The following is a 20,286-nucleotide window of genomic DNA, read 5'->3' as shown; positions in this document are numbered from 1 at the left end:
TTTACCGACTCACTCACCAATTCAATCACTATCTTACTGACTCACTCACCAATTCAATCACTATCTTACTGACTCACTCACCAATTCAATCACTATTTTACCGACTAACTCACCAATTCAATCACTATCTTACTGACTCACTCACCAATTCAATCACTATTTTACCGACTAACTCACCAATTCAATCACTATCTTATTGACTCACTCATCAATTCAATCACTATTTTACTGACTCACTCACCAATTCAGTCACTATTTTACTGACTAACTCACTCACCAATTCAGTCACTATCTTACTGACTCACTCACCAATTCAATCACTATCTTACTGACTCACTCACCAATTCAATCACTATTTTACTGACTCACTCACCAATTCAATCACTATTTTACTGACTAACTCACCAATTCAATCACCATCTTAAGGACTTACTCACCAATTCAATCACTATCACACAAATTCAATCACTATCTTACTGACTAACTCACCAATTCAATCACTATTTTACTGACTAACTCACCAATTCAATCACTATTTTACTGACTCACCAATTCAATCACTATCTTACTGACTAACTCACCAATTCAATCACTATTTTACTGACTAACTCACCAATTCAATCACTGTCTCACTCACCAATTCAATCACTATCTTACTGACTCACTCACCAATTCAATCACTATCTTACTGACTCACTCACCAATTCAATCACTATCTTACTGACTCACTCACCAAGTCAATCACTGTCTTACTGACTCACTCACCAATTCAATCACTATCTTACTGACTCACTCACCAATTCAATCACTATCACACAAATTCAGTCACTATCTTACTGACTCACTTACCAATTCAATCACTATCTTACTGACTCACTCACCAATTCAATCACTATTTTACCAACTAACTCACCAATTCAATCACTATCTTACTGACTAACTCACCAATTCAATCACTATCTTACTGACTCACTCACCAATTCAATCACTATCTTACTGACTCACTCACCAATTCAGTCACTATCTTACTGACTCACTCACCAATTCAATCACTATTTTACCGACTAACTCACCAATTCAATCACTATCTTACTGACTCACTCATCAATTCAATCACTATCTTACTGACTCACTCACCAATTCAATCACTATCTTACTGACTCACTCACCAATTCAATCACTATTTTACCGACTCACTCACCAATTCAATCACTATCTTACTGACTCACTCACCAATTCAATCACTATCTTACTGACTCACTCACCAATTCAATCACTATTTTACCGACTAACTCACCAATTCAATCACTATCTTACTGACTCACTCACCAATTCAATCACTATTTTACCGACTAACTCACCAATTCAATCACTATCTTATTGACTCACTCATCAATTCAATCACTATCTTACTGACTAACTCACCAATTCAATCACCATCTTACTGACTCACTCACCAATTCAATCACTATTTTACTGACTAACTCACCAATTCAGTCACTATTTTACTGACTAACTCACTCACCAATTCAGTCACTATCTTACTGACTCACTCACCAATTCAATCACTATCTTAGTGACTCACTCACCAATTCAATCACTATTTTACTGACTAACTCACCAATTCAATCACTATTTTACTGACTCACCAATTCAATCACTATCTTACTGACTAACTCACCAATTCAATCACTATTTTACTGACTCACTCACCAATTCAATCACTGTCTCACTGACTCACTCACCAATTCAATCACTATCTTACTGACTCACTCACCAATTCAATCACTATCTTACTGACTCACTCACCAATTCAATCACTGTCTTACTGACTCACTCACCAATTCAATCACTATCTTACTGACTCACTCACCAATTCAATCACTATCACACAAATTCAGTCACTATCTTACTGACTCACTCACCAATTCAATCACTATTTTACCGACTCACTCACCAATTCAATCACTATTTTACTGACTCACCAATTCAATCACTATCTTACTGACTAACTCACCAATTCAATCACTATTTTACTGACTAACTCACCAATTCAATCACTGTCTCACTCACCAATTCAATCACTATCTTACTGACTCACTCACCAATTCAATCACTATCTTACTGACTCACTCACCAATTCAATCACTATCTTACTGACTCACTCACCAAGTCAATCACTGTCTTACTGACTCACTCACCAATTCAATCACTATCTTACTGACTCACTCACCAATTCAATCACTATCACACAAATTCAGTCACTATCTTACTGACTCACTTACCAATTCAATCACTATCTTACTGACTCACTCACCAATTCAATCACTATTTTACCAACTAACTCACCAATTCAATCACTATCTTACTGACTAACTCACCAATTCAATCACTATCTTACTGACTCACTCACCAATTCAATCACTATCTTACTGACTCACTCACCAATACAGTCACTATCTTACTGACTCACTCACCAATTCAATCACTATTTTACCGACTAACTCACCAATTCAATCACTATCTTACTGACTCACTCATCAATTCAATCACTATCTTACTGACTCACTCACCAATTCAATCACTATCTTACCGACTCACTCACCAATTCAATCACTATTTTACCGACTCACTCACCAATTCAATCACTATCTTACTGACTCACTCACCAATTCAATCACTATCTTACTGACTCACTCACCAATTCAATCACTATTTTACCGACTAACTCACCAATTCAATCACTATCTTACTGACTCACTCACCAATTCAATCACTATTTTACCGACTAACTCACCAATTCAATCACTATCTTATTGACTCACTCATCAATTCAATCACTATCTTACTGACTAACTCACCAATTCAATCACCATCTTACTGACTCACTCACCAATTCAATCACTATTTTACTGACTAACTCACCAATTCAATCACTATTTTACTGACTCACCAATTCAATCACTATCTTACTGACTAACTCACCAATTCAATCACTATTTTACTGACTAACTCACCAATTCAATCACTGTCTCACTCACCAATTCAATCACTATCTTACTGACTCACTCACCAATTCAATCACTATCTTACTGACTCACTCACCAATTCAATCACTATCTTACTGACTCACTCACCAAGTCAATCACTGTCTTACTGACTCACTCACCAATTCAATCACTATCTTACTGACTCACTCACCAATTCAATCACTATCACACAAATTCAGTCACTATCTTACTGACTCACTTACCAATTCAATCACTATCTTACTGACTCACTCACCAATTCAATCACTATTTTACCAACTAACTCACCAATTCAATCACTATCTTACTGACTAACTCACCAATTCAATCACTATCTTACTGACTCACTCACCAATTCAATCACTATCTTACTGACTCACTCACCAATTCAGTCACTATCTTACTGACTCACTCACCAATTCAATCACTATTTTACCGACTAACTCACCAATTCAATCACTATCTTACCGACTAACTCACCAATTCAATCACTATCTTACTGACTCACTCATCAATTCAATCACTATCTTACTGACTCACTCACCAATTCAATCACTATCTTACTGACTCACTCACCAATTCAATCACTATCTTACTGACTCACTCACCAATTCAATCACTATCTTACTGACTCACTCACCAATTCAATCACTATTTTACCGACTAACTCACCAATTCAATCACTATCTTACTGACTCACTCACCAATTCAATCACTATTTTACCGACTAACTCACCAATTCAATCACTATCTTATTGACTCACTCATCAATTCAATCACTATCTTACTGACTAACTCACCAATTCAATCACCATCTTACTGACTCACTCACCAATTCAATCACTATTTTACTGACTAACTCACCAATTCAGTCACTATTTTACTGACTAACTCACTCACCAATTCAGTCACTATCTTACTGACTCACTCACCAATTCAATCACTATCTTAGTGACTCACTCACCAATTCAATCACTATTTTACTGACTAACTCACCAATTCAATCACTATTTTACTGACTCACCAATTCAATCACTATCTTACTGACTAACTCACCAATTCAATCACTATTTTACTGACTCACTCACCAATTCAATCACTGTCTCACTGACTCACTCACCAATTCAATCACTATCTTACTGACTCACTCACCAATTCAATCACTATCTTACTGACTCACTCACCAATTCAATCACTGTCTTACTGACTCACTCACCAATTCAATCACTATCTTACTGACTCACTCACCAATTCAATCACTATCACACAAATTCAGTCACTATCTTACTGACTCACTCACCAATTCAATCACTATTTTACCGACTCACTCACCAATTCAATCACTATTTTACTGACTCACCAATTCAATCACTATCTTACTGACTAACTCACCAATTCAATCACTATTTTACTGACTAACTCACCAATTCAATCACTGTCTCACTCACCAATTCAATCACTATCTTACTGACTCACTCACCAATTCAATCACTATCTTACTGACTCACTCACCAATTCAATCACTATCTTACTGACTCACTCACCAAGTCAATCACTGTCTTACTGACTCACTCACCAATTCAATCACTATCTTACTGACTCACTCACCAATTCAATCACTATCACACAAATTCAGTCACTATCTTACTGACTCACTTACCAATTCAATCACTATCTTACTGACTCACTCACCAATTCAATCACTATTTTACCAACTAACTCACCAATTCAATCACTATCTTACTGACTAACTCACCAATTCAATCACTATCTTACTGACTCACTCACCAATTCAATCACTATCTTACTGACTCACTCACCAATACAGTCACTATCTTACTGACTCACTCACCAATTCAATCACTATTTTACCGACTAACTCACCAATTCAATCACTATCTTACTGACTCACTCATCAATTCAATCACTATCTTACTGACTCACTCACCAATTCAATCACTATCTTACTGACTCACTCACCAATTCAATCACTATTTTACCGACTCACTCACCAATTCAATCACTATCTTACTGACTCACTCACCAATTCAATCACTATTTTACCGACTAACTCACCAATTCAATCACTATCTTATTGACTCACTCATCAATTCAATCACTATCTTACTGACTAACTCACCAATTCAATCACCATCTTACTGACTCACTCACCAATTCAATCACTACTTTACTGACTAACTCACCAATTCAGTCACTATTTTACTGACTAACTCACTCACCAATTCAGTCACTATCTTACTGACTCACTCACCAATTCAATCACTATCTTAGTGACTCACTCACCAATTCAATCACTATCTTATTGACTCACTCATCAATGCAATCACTATTTTACTGACTCACTCACCAATTCAATCACCATCTTACTGACTAACTCACCAATTCAGTCACTATCTTACTGACTAACTCACCAATTCAATCACCATCTTACTGACTCACTCACCAATTCAATCACTATTTTACTGACTAACTCACCAATTCAGTCACTATTTTACTGACTAACTCACTCACCAATTCAGTCACTATCTTACTGACTCACTCACCAATTCAATCACTATCTTAGTGACTCACTCACCAATTCAATCACTATTTTACTGACTAACTCACCAATTCAATCACTATTTTACTGACTCACCAATTCAATCACTATCTTACTGACTAACTCACCAATTCAATCACTATTTTACTGACTCACTCACCAATTCAATCACTGTCTCACTGACTCACTCACCAATTCAATCACTATCTTACTGACTCACTCACCAATTCAATCACTATCTTACTGACTCACTCACCAATTCAATCACTGTCTTACTGACTCACTCACCAATTCAATCACTATCTTACTGACTCACTCACCAATTCAATCACTATCACACAAATTCAGTCACTATCTTACTGACTCACTCACCAATTCAATCACTATTTTACCGACTAACTCACCAATTCAATCACTATCTTACTGACTCACTCACCAATTCAATCACTATTTTACCGACTCACTCACCAATTCAATCACTATTTTACTGACTCACTCACCAATTCAATCACTATCTTACTGACTCACTCACCAATTCAATCACTATCTTACTGACTCACTCACCAATTCAATCACTGTCTTACTGACTCACTCACCAATTCAATCACTATCTTACTGACTCACTCACCAATTCAATCACTATCACACAAATTCAGTCACTATCTTACTGACTCACTCACCAATTCAATCACTATTTTACCGACTAACTCACCAATTCAATCACTATCTTACTGACTCACTCACCAATTCAATCACTATTTTACCGACTCACTCACCAATTCAATCACTATCTTACTGACTCACTCATCAATTCAATCACTATCTTACTGACTCACTCACCAATTCAATCACTATCTTACTGACTCACTCACCAATTCAATCACTATTTTACCGACTCACTCACCAATTCAATCACTATCTTACTGACTCACTCACCAATTCAATCACTATCTTACTGACTCACTCACCAATTCAATCACTATTTTACCGACTAACTCACCAATTCAATCACTATCTTACTGACTCACTCACCAATTCAATCACTATTTTACCGACTAACTCACCAATTCAATCACTATCTTATTGACTCACTCATCAATTCAATCACTATTTTACTGACTCACTCACCAATTCAGTCACTATTTTACTGACTAACTCACTCACCAATTCAGTCACTATCTTACTGACTCACTCACCAATTCAATCACTATCTTACTGACTCACTCACCAATTCAATCACTATTTTACTGACTCACTCACCAATTCAATCACTATTTTACTGACTAACTCACCAATTCAATCACCATCTTAAGGACTTACTCACCAATTCAATCACTATCACACAAATTCAATCACTATCTTACTGACTAACTCACCAATTCAATCACTATTTTACTGACTAACTCACCAATTCAATCACTATTTTACTGACTCACCAATTCAATCACTATCTTACTGACTAACTCACCAATTCAATCACTATTTTACTGACTAACTCACCAATTCAATCACTGTCTCACTCACCAATTCAATCACTATCTTACTGACTCACTCACCAATTCAATCACTATCTTACTGACTCACTCACCAATTCAATCACTATCTTACTGACTCACTCACCAAGTCAATCACTGTCTTACTGACTCACTCACCAATTCAATCACTATCTTACTGACTCACTCACCAATTCAATCACTATCACACAAATTCAGTCACTATCTTACTGACTCACTTACCAATTCAATCACTATCTTACTGACTCACTCACCAATTCAATCACTATTTTACCAACTAACTCACCAATTCAATCACTATCTTACTGACTAACTCACCAATTCAATCACTATCTTACTGACTCACTCACCAATTCAATCACTATCTTACTGACTCACTCACCAATTCAATCACTATCTTACTGACTCACTCACCAATTCAGTCACTATCTTACTGACTCACTCACCAATTCAATCACTATTTTACCGACTAACTCACCAATTCAATCACTATCTTACTGACTCACTCATCAATTCAATCACTATCTTACTGACTCACTCACCAATTCAATCACTATCTTACTGACTCACTCACCAATTCAATCACTATTTTACCGACTCACTCACCAATTCAATCACTATCTTACTGACTCACTCACCAATTCAATCACTATCTTACTGACTCACTCACCAATTCAATCACTATTTTACCGACTAACTCACCAATTCAATCACTATCTTACTGACTCACTCACCAATTCAATCACTATTTTACCGACTAACTCACCAATTCAATCACCATCTTACTGACTCACTCACCAATTCAATCACTATTTTACTGACTAACTCACCAATTCAGTCACTATTTTACTGACTAACTCACTCACCAATTCAGTCACTATCTTACTGACTCACTCACCAATTCAATCACTATCTTAGTGACTCACTCACCAATTCAATCACTATTTTACTGACTAACTCACCAATTCAATCACTATTTTACTGACTCACCAATTCAATCACTATCTTACTGACTAACTCACCAATTCAATCACTATTTTACTGACTCACTCACCAATTCAATCACTGTCTCACTGACTCACTCACCAATTCAATCACTATCTTACTGACTCACTCACCAATTCAATCACTATCTTACTGACTCACTCACCAATTCAATCACTGTCTTACTGACTCACTCACCAATTCAATCACTATCTTACTGACTCACTCACCAATTCAATCACTATCACACAAATTCAGTCACTATCTTACTGACTCACTCACCAATTCAATCACTATTTTACCGACTCACTCACCAATTCAATCACTATTTTACTGACTCACCAATTCAATCACTATCTTACTGACTAACTCACCAATTCAATCACTATTTTACTGACTAACTCACCAATTCAATCACTGTCTCACTCACCAATTCAATCACTATCTTACTGACTCACTCACCAATTCAATCACTATCTTACTGACTCACTCACCAATTCAATCACTATCTTACTGACTCACTCACCAAGTCAATCACTGTCTTACTGACTCACTCACCAATTCAATCACTATCTTACTGACTCACTCACCAATTCAATCACTATCACACAAATTCAGTCACTATCTTACTGACTCACTTACCAATTCAATCACTATCTTACTGACTCACTCACCAATTCAATCACTATTTTACCAACTAACTCACCAATTCAATCACTATCTTACTGACTAACTCACCAATTCAATCACTATCTTACTGACTCACTCACCAATTCAATCACTATCTTACTGACTCACTCACCAATACAGTCACTATCTTACTGACTCACTCACCAATTCAATCACTATTTTACCGACTAACTCACCAATTCAATCACTATCTTACTGACTCACTCATCAATTCAATCACTATCTTACTGACTCACTCACCAATTCAATCACTATCTTACTGACTCACTCACCAATTCAATCACTATTTTACCGACTCACTCACCAATTCAATCACTATCTTACTGACTCACTCACCAATTCAATCACTATCTTACTGACTCACTCACCAATTCAATCACTATTTTACCGACTAACTCACCAATTCAATCACTATCTTACTGACTCACTCACCAATTCAATCACTATTTTACCGACTAACTCACCAATTCAATCACTATCTTATTGACTCACTCATCAATTCAATCACTATCTTACTGACTAACTCACCAATTCAATCACCATCTTACTGACTCACTCACCAATTCAATCACTATTTTACTGACTAACTCACCAATTCAGTCACTATTTTACTGACTAACTCACTCACCAATTCAGTCACTATCTTACTGACTCACTCACCAATTCAATCACTATCTTAGTGACTCACTCACCAATTCAATCACTATTTTACTGACTAACTCACCAATTCAATCACTATTTTACTGACTCACCAATTCAATCACTATCTTACTGACTAACTCACCAATTCAATCACTATTTTACTGACTCACTCACCAATTCAATCACTGTCTCACTGACTCACTCACCAATTCAATCACTATCTTACTGACTCACTCACCAATTCAATCACTATCTTACTGACTCACTCACCAATTCAATCACTGTCTTACTGACTCACTCACCAATTCAATCACTATCTTACTGACTCACTCACCAATTCAATCACTATCACACAAATTCAGTCACTATCTTACTGACTCACTCACCAATTCAATCACTATTTTACCGACTCACTCACCAATTCAATCACTATCTTACTGACTCACTCACCAATTCAATCACTATCTTACTGACTCACTCACCAATTCAATCACTATCTTACTGACTCACTCACCAATTCAATCACTGTCTTACTGACTCACTCACCAATTCAATCACTATCTTACTGACTCACTCACCAATTCAATCACTATCACACAAATTCAGTCACTATCTTACTGACTCACTCACCAATTCAATCACTATTTTACCGACTAACTCACCAATTCAATCACTATCTTACTGACTCACTCACCAATTCAATCACTATTTTACCGACTCACTCACCAATTCAATCACTATCTTACTGACTCACTCATCAATTCAATCACTATCTTACTGACTCACTCACCAATTCAATCACTATCTTACTGACTCACTCACCAATTCAATCACTATTTTACCGACTCACTCACCAATTCAATCACTATCTTACTGACTCACTCACCAATTCAATCACTATCTTACTGACTCACTCACCAATTCAATCACTATTTTACCGACTAACTCACCAATTCAATCACTATCTTACTGACTCACTCACCAATTCAATCACTATTTTACCGACTAACTCACCAATTCAATCACTATCTTATTGACTCACTCATCAATTCAATCACTATTTTACTGACTCACTCACCAATTCAGTCACTATTTTACTGACTAACTCACTCACCAATTCAGTCACTATCTTACTGACTCACTCACCAATTCAATCACTATCTTACTGACTCACTCACCAATTCAATCACTATTTTACTGACTCACTCACCAATTCAATCACTATTTTACCGACTCACTCACCAATTCAATCACTATCTTACTGACTCACTCACCAATTCAATCACTATCACACAAATTCAATCACTATCTTACTGACTAACTCACCAATTCAATCACTATTTTACTGACTAACTCACCAATTCAATCACTATTTTACTGACTCACCAATTCAATCACTATCTTACTGACTAACTCACCAATTCAATCACTATCTTACTGACTAACTCACCAATTCAATCACCATCTTACTGACTAACTCACCAATTCAGTCACTATCTTACTGACTAACTCACCAATTCAATCACCATCTTACTGACTCACTCACCAATTCAATCACTATTTTACTGACTAACTCACCAATTCAGTCACTATTTTACTGACTAACTCACTCACCAATTCAGTCACTATCTTACTGACTCACTCACCAATTCAATCACTATCTTAGTGACTCACTCACCAATTCAATCACTATTTTACAGACTAACTCACCAATTCAATCACCATCTTAAGGACTTACTCACCAATTCAATCACTATCACACAAATTCAATCACTATCTTACTGACTAACTCACCAATTCAATCACTATTTTACTGACTAACTCACCAATTCAATCACTATTTTACTGACTCTCCAATTCAATCACTATCTTACTGACTCACTCACCAATTCAATCACAATCTTACTGACTCACTCACCAATTCAATCACTATCTTACTGACTCACTCACCAATTCAATCACTATCTTACTGACTCACTCACCAATTCAATCACTGTCTTACTGACTCACTCACCAATTCAATCACTATCTTACTGACGCACTCACCAATTCAATCACTATCACACAAATTCAGTCACTATCTTACTGACTCACTCACCAATTCAATCACTATTTTACCGACTAACTCACCAATTCAATCACTATCTTACTGACTCACTCACCAATTCAATCACTATTTTACTGACTCACTCACCAATTCAATCACTGTCTCACTGACTCACTCACCAATTCAATCACTATCTTACTGACTCACTCACCAATTCAATCACTATCTTACTGACTCACTCACCAATTCAATCACTGTCTTACTGACTCACTCACCAATTCAATCACTATCTTACTGACTCACTCACCAATTCAATCACTATCACACAAATTCAGTCACTATCTTACTGACTCACTCACCAATTCAATCACTATTTTACCGACTAACTCACCAATTCAATCACTATCTTACTGACTCACTCACCAATTCAATCACTATTTTACCGACTCACTCACCAATTCAATCACTATCTTACTGACTCACTCACCAATTCAATCACTATCTTACTGACTCACTCACCAATTCAATCACTGTCTTACTGACTCACTCACCAATTCAATCACTATCTTACTGACTCACTCACCAATTCAATCACTATCACACAAATTCAGTCACTATCTTACTGACTCACTCACCAATTCAATCACTATTTTACCGACTCACTCACCAATTCAATCACTATCTTACTGACTCACTCACCAATTCAATCACTATCACACAAATTCAATCACTATCTTACTGACTAACTCACCAATTCAATCACTATTTTACTGACTAACTCACCAATTCAATCACTATTTTACTGACTCACCAATTCAATCACTATCTTACTGACTAACTCACCAATTCAATCACTGTCTCACTCACCAATTCAATCACTATCTTACTGACTCACTCACCAATTCAATCACTATCTTACTGACTCACTCACCAATTCAATCACTATCTTACTGACTCACTCACCAAGTCAATCACTGTCTTACTGACTCACTCACCAATTCAATCACTATCTTACTGACTCACTCACCAATTCAATCACTATCACACAAATTCAGTCACTATCTTACTGACTCACTTACCAATTCAATCACTATCTTACTGACTCACTCACCAATTCAATCACTATTTTACCAACTAACTCACCAATTCAATCACTATCTTACTGACTAACTCACCAATTCAATCACTACCTTACTGACTCACTCACCAATTCAATCACTATCTTACTGACTCACTCACCAATTCAGTCACTATCTTACTGACTCACTCACCAATTCAATCACTATTTTACCGACTAACTCACCAATTCAATCACTATCTTACTGACTCACTCACCAATTCAATCACTATTTTATAGACTCACTCACCAATTCAATCACTATCTTACTGACTCACTCACCAATTCAATCACTATCTTACCGACTCACTCACCAATTCAATCACTGTCTCACTGACTCACTCACCAATTCAATCACTGTCTCACTGACTCACTCACCAATTTAATCACTATTTTACCGACTAAATCACCAATTCAATCACTATCTTACTGACTAACTCACCAATTCAATCACCATCTTACTGACTAACTCACCAATTCAGTCACTATCTTACTGACTAACTCACCAATTCAATCACCATCTTACTGACTCACTCACCAATTCAATCACTATTTTACTGACTAACTCACCAATTCAGTCACTATTTTACTGACTAACTCACTCACCAATTCAGTCACTATCTTACTGACTCACTCACCAATTCAATCACTATCTTAGTGACTCACTCACCAATTCAATCACTATTTTACTGACTCACTCACCAATTCAATCACTATTTTACTGACTAACTCACCAATTCAATCACCATCTTAAGGACTTACTCACCAATTCAATCACTATCACACAAATTCAATCACTATCTTACTGACTAACTCACCAATTCAATCACTATTTTACTGACTAACTCGCCAATTCAATCACTATTTTACTGACTCACCAATTCAATCACTATCTTACTGACTAACTCACCAATTCAATCACTATTTTACTGACTCCCTCACCAATTCAATCACTGTCTCACCGACTCACCAATTCAATCACTATCTTACTGACTCACTCACCAATTCAATCACTATCTTACTGACTCACTCACCAATTCAATCACTGTCTTACTGACTCACTCACCAATTCAATCACTATCTTACTGACGCACTCATCAATTCAATCACTATCACACAAATTCAGTCACTATCTTACTGACTCACTCACCAATTCAATCACTATTTTACCGACTAACTCACCAATTCAATCACTATCTTACTGACTCACTCACCAATTCAATCACTATTTTACTGACTCACTCACCAATTCAATCACTGTCTCACTGACTCACTCACCAATTCAATCACTATTTTACCGACTAACTCACCAATTCAATCACTATCTTACTGACTAACTCACCAATTCAATCACCATCTTACTGACTAACTCACCAATTCAGTCACTATCTTACTGACTAACTCACCAATTCAATCACCATCTTACTGACTCACTCACCAATTCAATCACTATTTTACTGACTAACTCACCAATTCAGTCACTATTTTACTGACTAACTCACTCACCAATTCAGTCACTATCTTACTGACTCACTCACCAATTCAATCACTATCTTAGTGACTCACTCACCAATTCAATCACTATTTTACAGACTAACTCACCAATTCAATCACCATCTTAAGGACTTACTCACCAATTCAATCACTATCACACAAATTCAATCACTATCTTACTGACTAACTCACTAATTCAATCACTATTTTACTGACTAACTCACCAATTCAATCACTATTTTACTGACTCTCCAATTCAATCACTATCTTACTGACTCACTCACCAATTCAATCACTATCTTACTGACTCACTCACCAATTCAATCACTATCTTACTGACTCACTCACCAATTCAATCACTATCTTACTGACTCACTCACCAATTCAATCACTGTCTTACTGACTCACTCACCAATTCAATCACTATCTTACTGACGCACTCACCAATTCAATCACTATCACACAAATTCAGTCACTATCTTACTGACTCACTCACCAATTCAATCACTATTTTACCGACTAACTCACCAATTCAATCACTATCTTACTGACTCACTCACCAATTCAATCACTATTTTACTGACTCACTCACCAATTCAATCACTGTCTCACTGACTCACTCACCAATTCAATCACTATCTTACTGACTCACTCACCAATTCAATCACTATCTTACTGACTCACTCACCAATTCAATCACTGTCTTACTGACTCACTCACCAATTCAATCACTATCTTACTGACTCACTCACCAATTCAATCACTATCACACAAATTCAGTCACTATCTTACTGACTCACTCACCAATTCAATCACTATTTTACCGACTAACTCACCAATTCAATCACTATCTTACTGACTCACTCACCAATTCAATCACTATTTTACCGACTCACTCACCAATTCAATCACTATCTTACTGACTCACTCACCAATTCAATCACTATCTTACTGACTCACTCACCAATTCAATCACTGTCTTACTGACTCACTCACCAATTCAATCACTATCTTACTGACTCACTCACCAATTCAATCACTATCACACAAATTCAGTCACTATCTTACTGACTCACTCACCAATTCAATCACTATTTTACCGACTAACTCACCAATTCAATCACTATCTTACTGACTCACTCACCAATTCAATCACTATCTTACTGACTCACTCACCAATTCAATCACCATCTTACTGACTAACTCACCAATTCAGTCACTATCTTACTGACTAACTCACCAATTCAATCACCATCTTACTGACTCACTCACCAATTCAATCACTATTTTACTGACTAACTCACCAATTCAGTCACTATTTTACTGACTAACTCACTCACCAATTCAGTCACTATCTTACTGACTCACTCACCAATTCAATCACTGTCTTACTGACTCACTCACCAATTCAATCACTATTTTACCGACTAACTCACCAATTCAATCACTATCTTACTGACTCACTCACCAATTCAATCACTATCTTACTGACTCACTCACCAATTCAATCACTATTTTACCGACTAACTCACCAATTCAATCACTATCTTACTGACTCGCTCACCAATTCAATCACTATCTTACTGACTCACTCACCAATTCAATCACTATCTTACTGACTCACTCACCAATTCAATCACTATCTTACTGACTCACTCACCAATTCAATCACTATCTTACTGACTCACTCACCAATTCAATCACTATCTTACTGACTAACTCACCAATTCAATCACTGTCTTACTGACTCACTCACCAATTCAATCACTGTCTTACTGACTCACTCACCAATTCAATCACTATCACACAAATTCAGTCACTATCTTACTGACTCACTCACCAATTCAATCACTATTTTACCGACTAACTCACCAATTCAATCACTATCTTACTGACTCACTCACCAATTCAATCACTATTTTACCGACTCACTTACCAATTCAATCACTCTCTTACTGACTAACTCACCAATTCAATCACTATCTTACTGACTCACTCACCAATTCAATCACTATCTTACTGACTCACTCACCAATTCAATCACTATCTTACTGACTCACTCACCAATTCAATCACTATCTTACTGACTCACTCACCAATTCAATCACTATCTTACTGACTCACTCACCAATTCAATCACTATCTTACTGACTCACTCACCAATTCAATCACTATCTTACTGACTAACTCACCAATTCAATCACCATCTTAAGGACTTACTCACCAATTCAATCACTATCACACAAATTCAGTCACTATCTTACTGACTCACTCACCAATTCAATCACTGTCTCACTGACTCACTCACCAATTCAATCACCATCTTACTGACTAACTCACCATTTCAATCACTATCTTACTGACTCACTCACCAATTCAATCACTATCTTACTGACTAACTCACCAATTCAATCACAATCTTACTGACTCACTGACCAAAAAAGAAAACATAAAAGCAGGAGATTAAAACGAGTATTGTAGAACTGACTTACATGGACATTTTTGGCACTCATTGTATCAGGTATACCACCAACATAAAAAGGTGGTGTCACAGTGATCTTTCGTGCAGCACCTCCTGCTTCCCCCCTTGCAACCTGCACTCCATCAATTTCTAATGTTCCTTGCTGTTGCTCTCTTAAAAATTTCACCTGAAATGATAAATAATAATTACATAATAACTTTAAATATGTAATACTGATATGTGAGGTTGTCACTTGTTTCTGGTTGATATGAATGTTAACAAGGGTTGTATTGAAGTTGAGTTATCGTATATATCACATTTGAGTTAAATATTAATAGACAGTTGAGGTAAATTTCACATACTTAAGACAATCAAGTTTAAATTGAGTTATATTTCACACAGTTGAGTTGAAATTGCTTGTGTAAAACCTCACAGTGGAGTTATATTTTACCATTGAGATAAACTTGGACAATCAAGTTTAAATTTTCCACAGTTTAGTTGAATTTTGGAATTTTACCCCAATAATTAATTGATTAGCTTGGTAACTACAATGGAAATATCTGGGGTATTTGACCCCAAGCAGTGGTCGTGATTGAATTTCATGTAAACAAATAAATGTATTTAAGAGCCCAATAACAATCAGGACGTGGTGCGACAACCACTGTCACCCTTTAATCAAATCTCCCAACATAAAGTCAGGTTTCAAAATTCACTTTCTTATCACACTAGTTAACAGCCTGTAATTTTGAGGAACACAATATTCAATTGGTTTCACAGTTATGCCTTTCTTGTCAAACTTTAACAAGCAGCCTATCGGCTGAGATAGCTCTGCTGTTAGCAATGCACATTTCAATTAAAGAACTGAAGACATCATTAGAAAATGAACAATATGTATAGTATCAAAGCAATCGGACTTACAGTTTTTAACAAGAAGTCGAAAATATCACTTTCTACCAAAAATGACCAAAATATTCACCAAAAATAGAGAATTGAAGATATCATCACGAAATGAACAAATCTAAGAAAGGTCTACATGTAGTACCTATATATGTAATATCAAAGCAATCAGACTATTGGTTTTTACAAGAAGTCGAAAATATCACTTTTTACCAAAAATGACAAAAATATTCACCAAAATTATAGAATCCAAGATATCATCACGAAATGAACAAATCTGAGAAAAGTCTACATGTAGTATCTAAATATGTAATATCAAAGCAATTGAACGATTGGTTTTTAACAAGAAGTCGAAAATATCACTTTTTACCAACAATTACAAAAATATTCACCAAAATTAGAGAATTGAAGACATCATCACAAAATGAACAAATCTGAGAGAGGTCCACATGTAGTACCTATATATGTAATATCAAAGCAATCGCACTTGTGGTTTTTAACAAGAAGTCGAAAATATCACTTTTTACCAAAAATGATAAAAATATTCACCAAAATTAGAGAATTAAAGATATCATTACAAAATGAACAAATCTGAGAGAGGTCCAAATGTAGTACCTATATATGTAATATCAAAGCAATTGCACTTGCGGTTTTTAACAAGAAGTCGAAAATATCACTTTTTACCAAAAATGACAAAAATATTCACCAAAATTAGAGAATTGAAGATATCAACATGAAATGAATAAACCTAAGAGAAGTCTACCCAAGGTACATATACACCAAGTATCAAAGCATTCAGGCTTGTAGTTTTCAAGAAGAAGTCGAAAAAGTAAAACATTGACACGGACGACGACGGACGACGATGACGGACAATCACTCATATGATAAGCTCCGCTCGACGAAGTCGACAGCGGAGCTAAAAAAATAGTGTGGTGAATTGTTTACAGCACACAACCAAAAAAATGACAAAAATATTAACTACAATTATAGAAGATATAGATTGAGAAAAAAGTAATGTTGATGACGACAAACAGTTGAGAAAAATACACCCTCCTGCATACTTAATTGATAACAAATTACATAGAATTCCTGAGCAATGCAATTGACTACACATACACCATAAATACCAATGCTGTGTATTTTCGGGGGCAGAGCTACGTCACGGACGTTCCACGTTGCTAAGACCCGCACCACTGTACCACGTATTTCTATGGGTTCTCTGCACGCTACTGAGGAACGTGAAACGCCGAGCGAAGAGCAGGTGAAAATTCAAGAAAATAACAGAAACTCAATTTTGAAGTAACACACAGGAGTAATCTTGTTACACTGTTCAGGGGAATCTCAACCAACCCAAAGTACAGTTTTCTGAGAGTTTTCGGCCTTTGTTTTCACCGTGATGGTTGCCATGCGGTGAAAATACCCAGAATTTAGGATTTATTTTTAATTCAAATTATACTCACAGTATGCCAATTACCATCGTTGTATTTCAATGGACTTTGCAGAATCAATGTCCCTGTGCCACAGTTGAATGAATAAACAACACCCCCGTCGAACATGTAAAGGGAAATGAAATCAATTTGTCTGTCATCAGCAGCATAGAATATCAATCCATGGCTGGCAGAGGTTTTGAAGGATATATAAAACACAGATCTGAAATAGAGTAGGAGAATATTCATTTTAATTTAGTAATTTAAAAGTTAAATTTCACACATTTGCACTCTTAAAGTTGTATTTGCACGCTTGAGTTGCGTATTTCAGTTGAGTTACACAAAAGTATCTTACTAGGGTTATATAGCAATATCTCACTTGAGTTATACATCAATACCTCACTTTAGTTATACATCAATATCTCACTTGAGTTATATATCAATATCTCACTTGAGTTGTACATCAATATCTCACTTGAGTTGTACATCAATATCTCACTTGAGTTGTACATCAATATCCCACTTGAGTTATATACAAATAAAAAAATATCTCACTTAAGTTACATAACAAATAAGTAACATACATAAGTTACTGTAATACCAAACCATACCTTTTATTATCAAGTTTATCAGCCAATGCATCATATTCAAATCTACTTTCTACTACATCACCAAATTTGATGCCATCTTCTGAATCAGCTTCATTGACAGATGGTCTTAGTGGTAAAGCACATCCAGCTACTTTATCAACTGTTGATTGTGTTGTGGTGATTTTTTCATTCTGAATTGGACTGGCAGTCACTGGACTTGCTACGATAGCAGCAAATGTATCTTCATCAGCTCCAAGCGGACATCCAGCAAGTGAAACATCTTCAGCACTTTCGCTTTGAGCAAAATCTTGAAGTCTGAAGTGAAGAATGATAATTACATTTTTTTTTTTATTCACAACAATTGGACACTGGTAGCATAGTTGTTGTTGCCACAAACTCATATTTAAGTTCAAATCTTGCCTTAGAATGAACACCGAAAAAAGCTGACCCCTACCCAGGACGAGTGTGCCACAGACTCAATAGCAAGGCTAATTTCTATGACCGAGATTCATTCACTAACAAATGCGACTTTGGAGGAACCTTGGTTGAGGTTCACAGGTGCTTGTGTTTGACCTGGCCTGGTTGACGCAAGGATATTAAATTGTCACAGTAGTAGTTGGATTCTGTCATTGCATTTATTCATATATCCATGAATTATTAGCAACTTTGCAGCACGGACAAAAAAACATGTCATATTTACAGGTAAATCCATGATCATTTTGCACTAACTTTCGGCTATTTGTGAACTACTAAAAAAATTTATTTTGCATAGAATACATACTGCTTTTGCTTTTTATTAATAACACAGTGTTTATGTAAGAGAGATGTCTAAGA

General features: G+C 36.1%; 1 protein-coding gene across 1 annotated transcript in view; it reads right to left on the bottom strand.

Moving 5' to 3' along the window:
- LOC102806714 (laminin subunit alpha-like) overlaps positions 1-20,286 on the bottom strand; it is a 140,698-nt gene that overhangs the window by 77,723 nt on the left and 42,689 nt on the right. Inside the window, exons 42-44 of the mRNA XM_085492989.1 lie at positions 19,474-19,767; positions 18,896-19,085; positions 16,570-16,725 (exon numbers count right to left, since the gene is read on the bottom strand). Of these exons, the coding sequence (XP_085349115.1) occupies positions 16,570-16,725; positions 18,896-19,085; positions 19,474-19,767 (640 nt within the window). The remainder of the gene's footprint in view (positions 1-16,569; positions 16,726-18,895; positions 19,086-19,473; positions 19,768-20,286) is intronic.

The sequence above is a fragment of the Saccoglossus kowalevskii genome, chromosome 18, assembly GCF_978046115.1.
Source record: "Saccoglossus kowalevskii chromosome 18, keSacKowa6.1, whole genome shotgun sequence".
NCBI classification, from domain to species: Eukaryota; Metazoa; Hemichordata; class Enteropneusta; family Harrimaniidae; genus Saccoglossus; species Saccoglossus kowalevskii.
The sequence above is the reverse complement of the archived record's forward strand: the minus strand, read 5'-3'. Positions and strand labels throughout refer to the sequence as shown.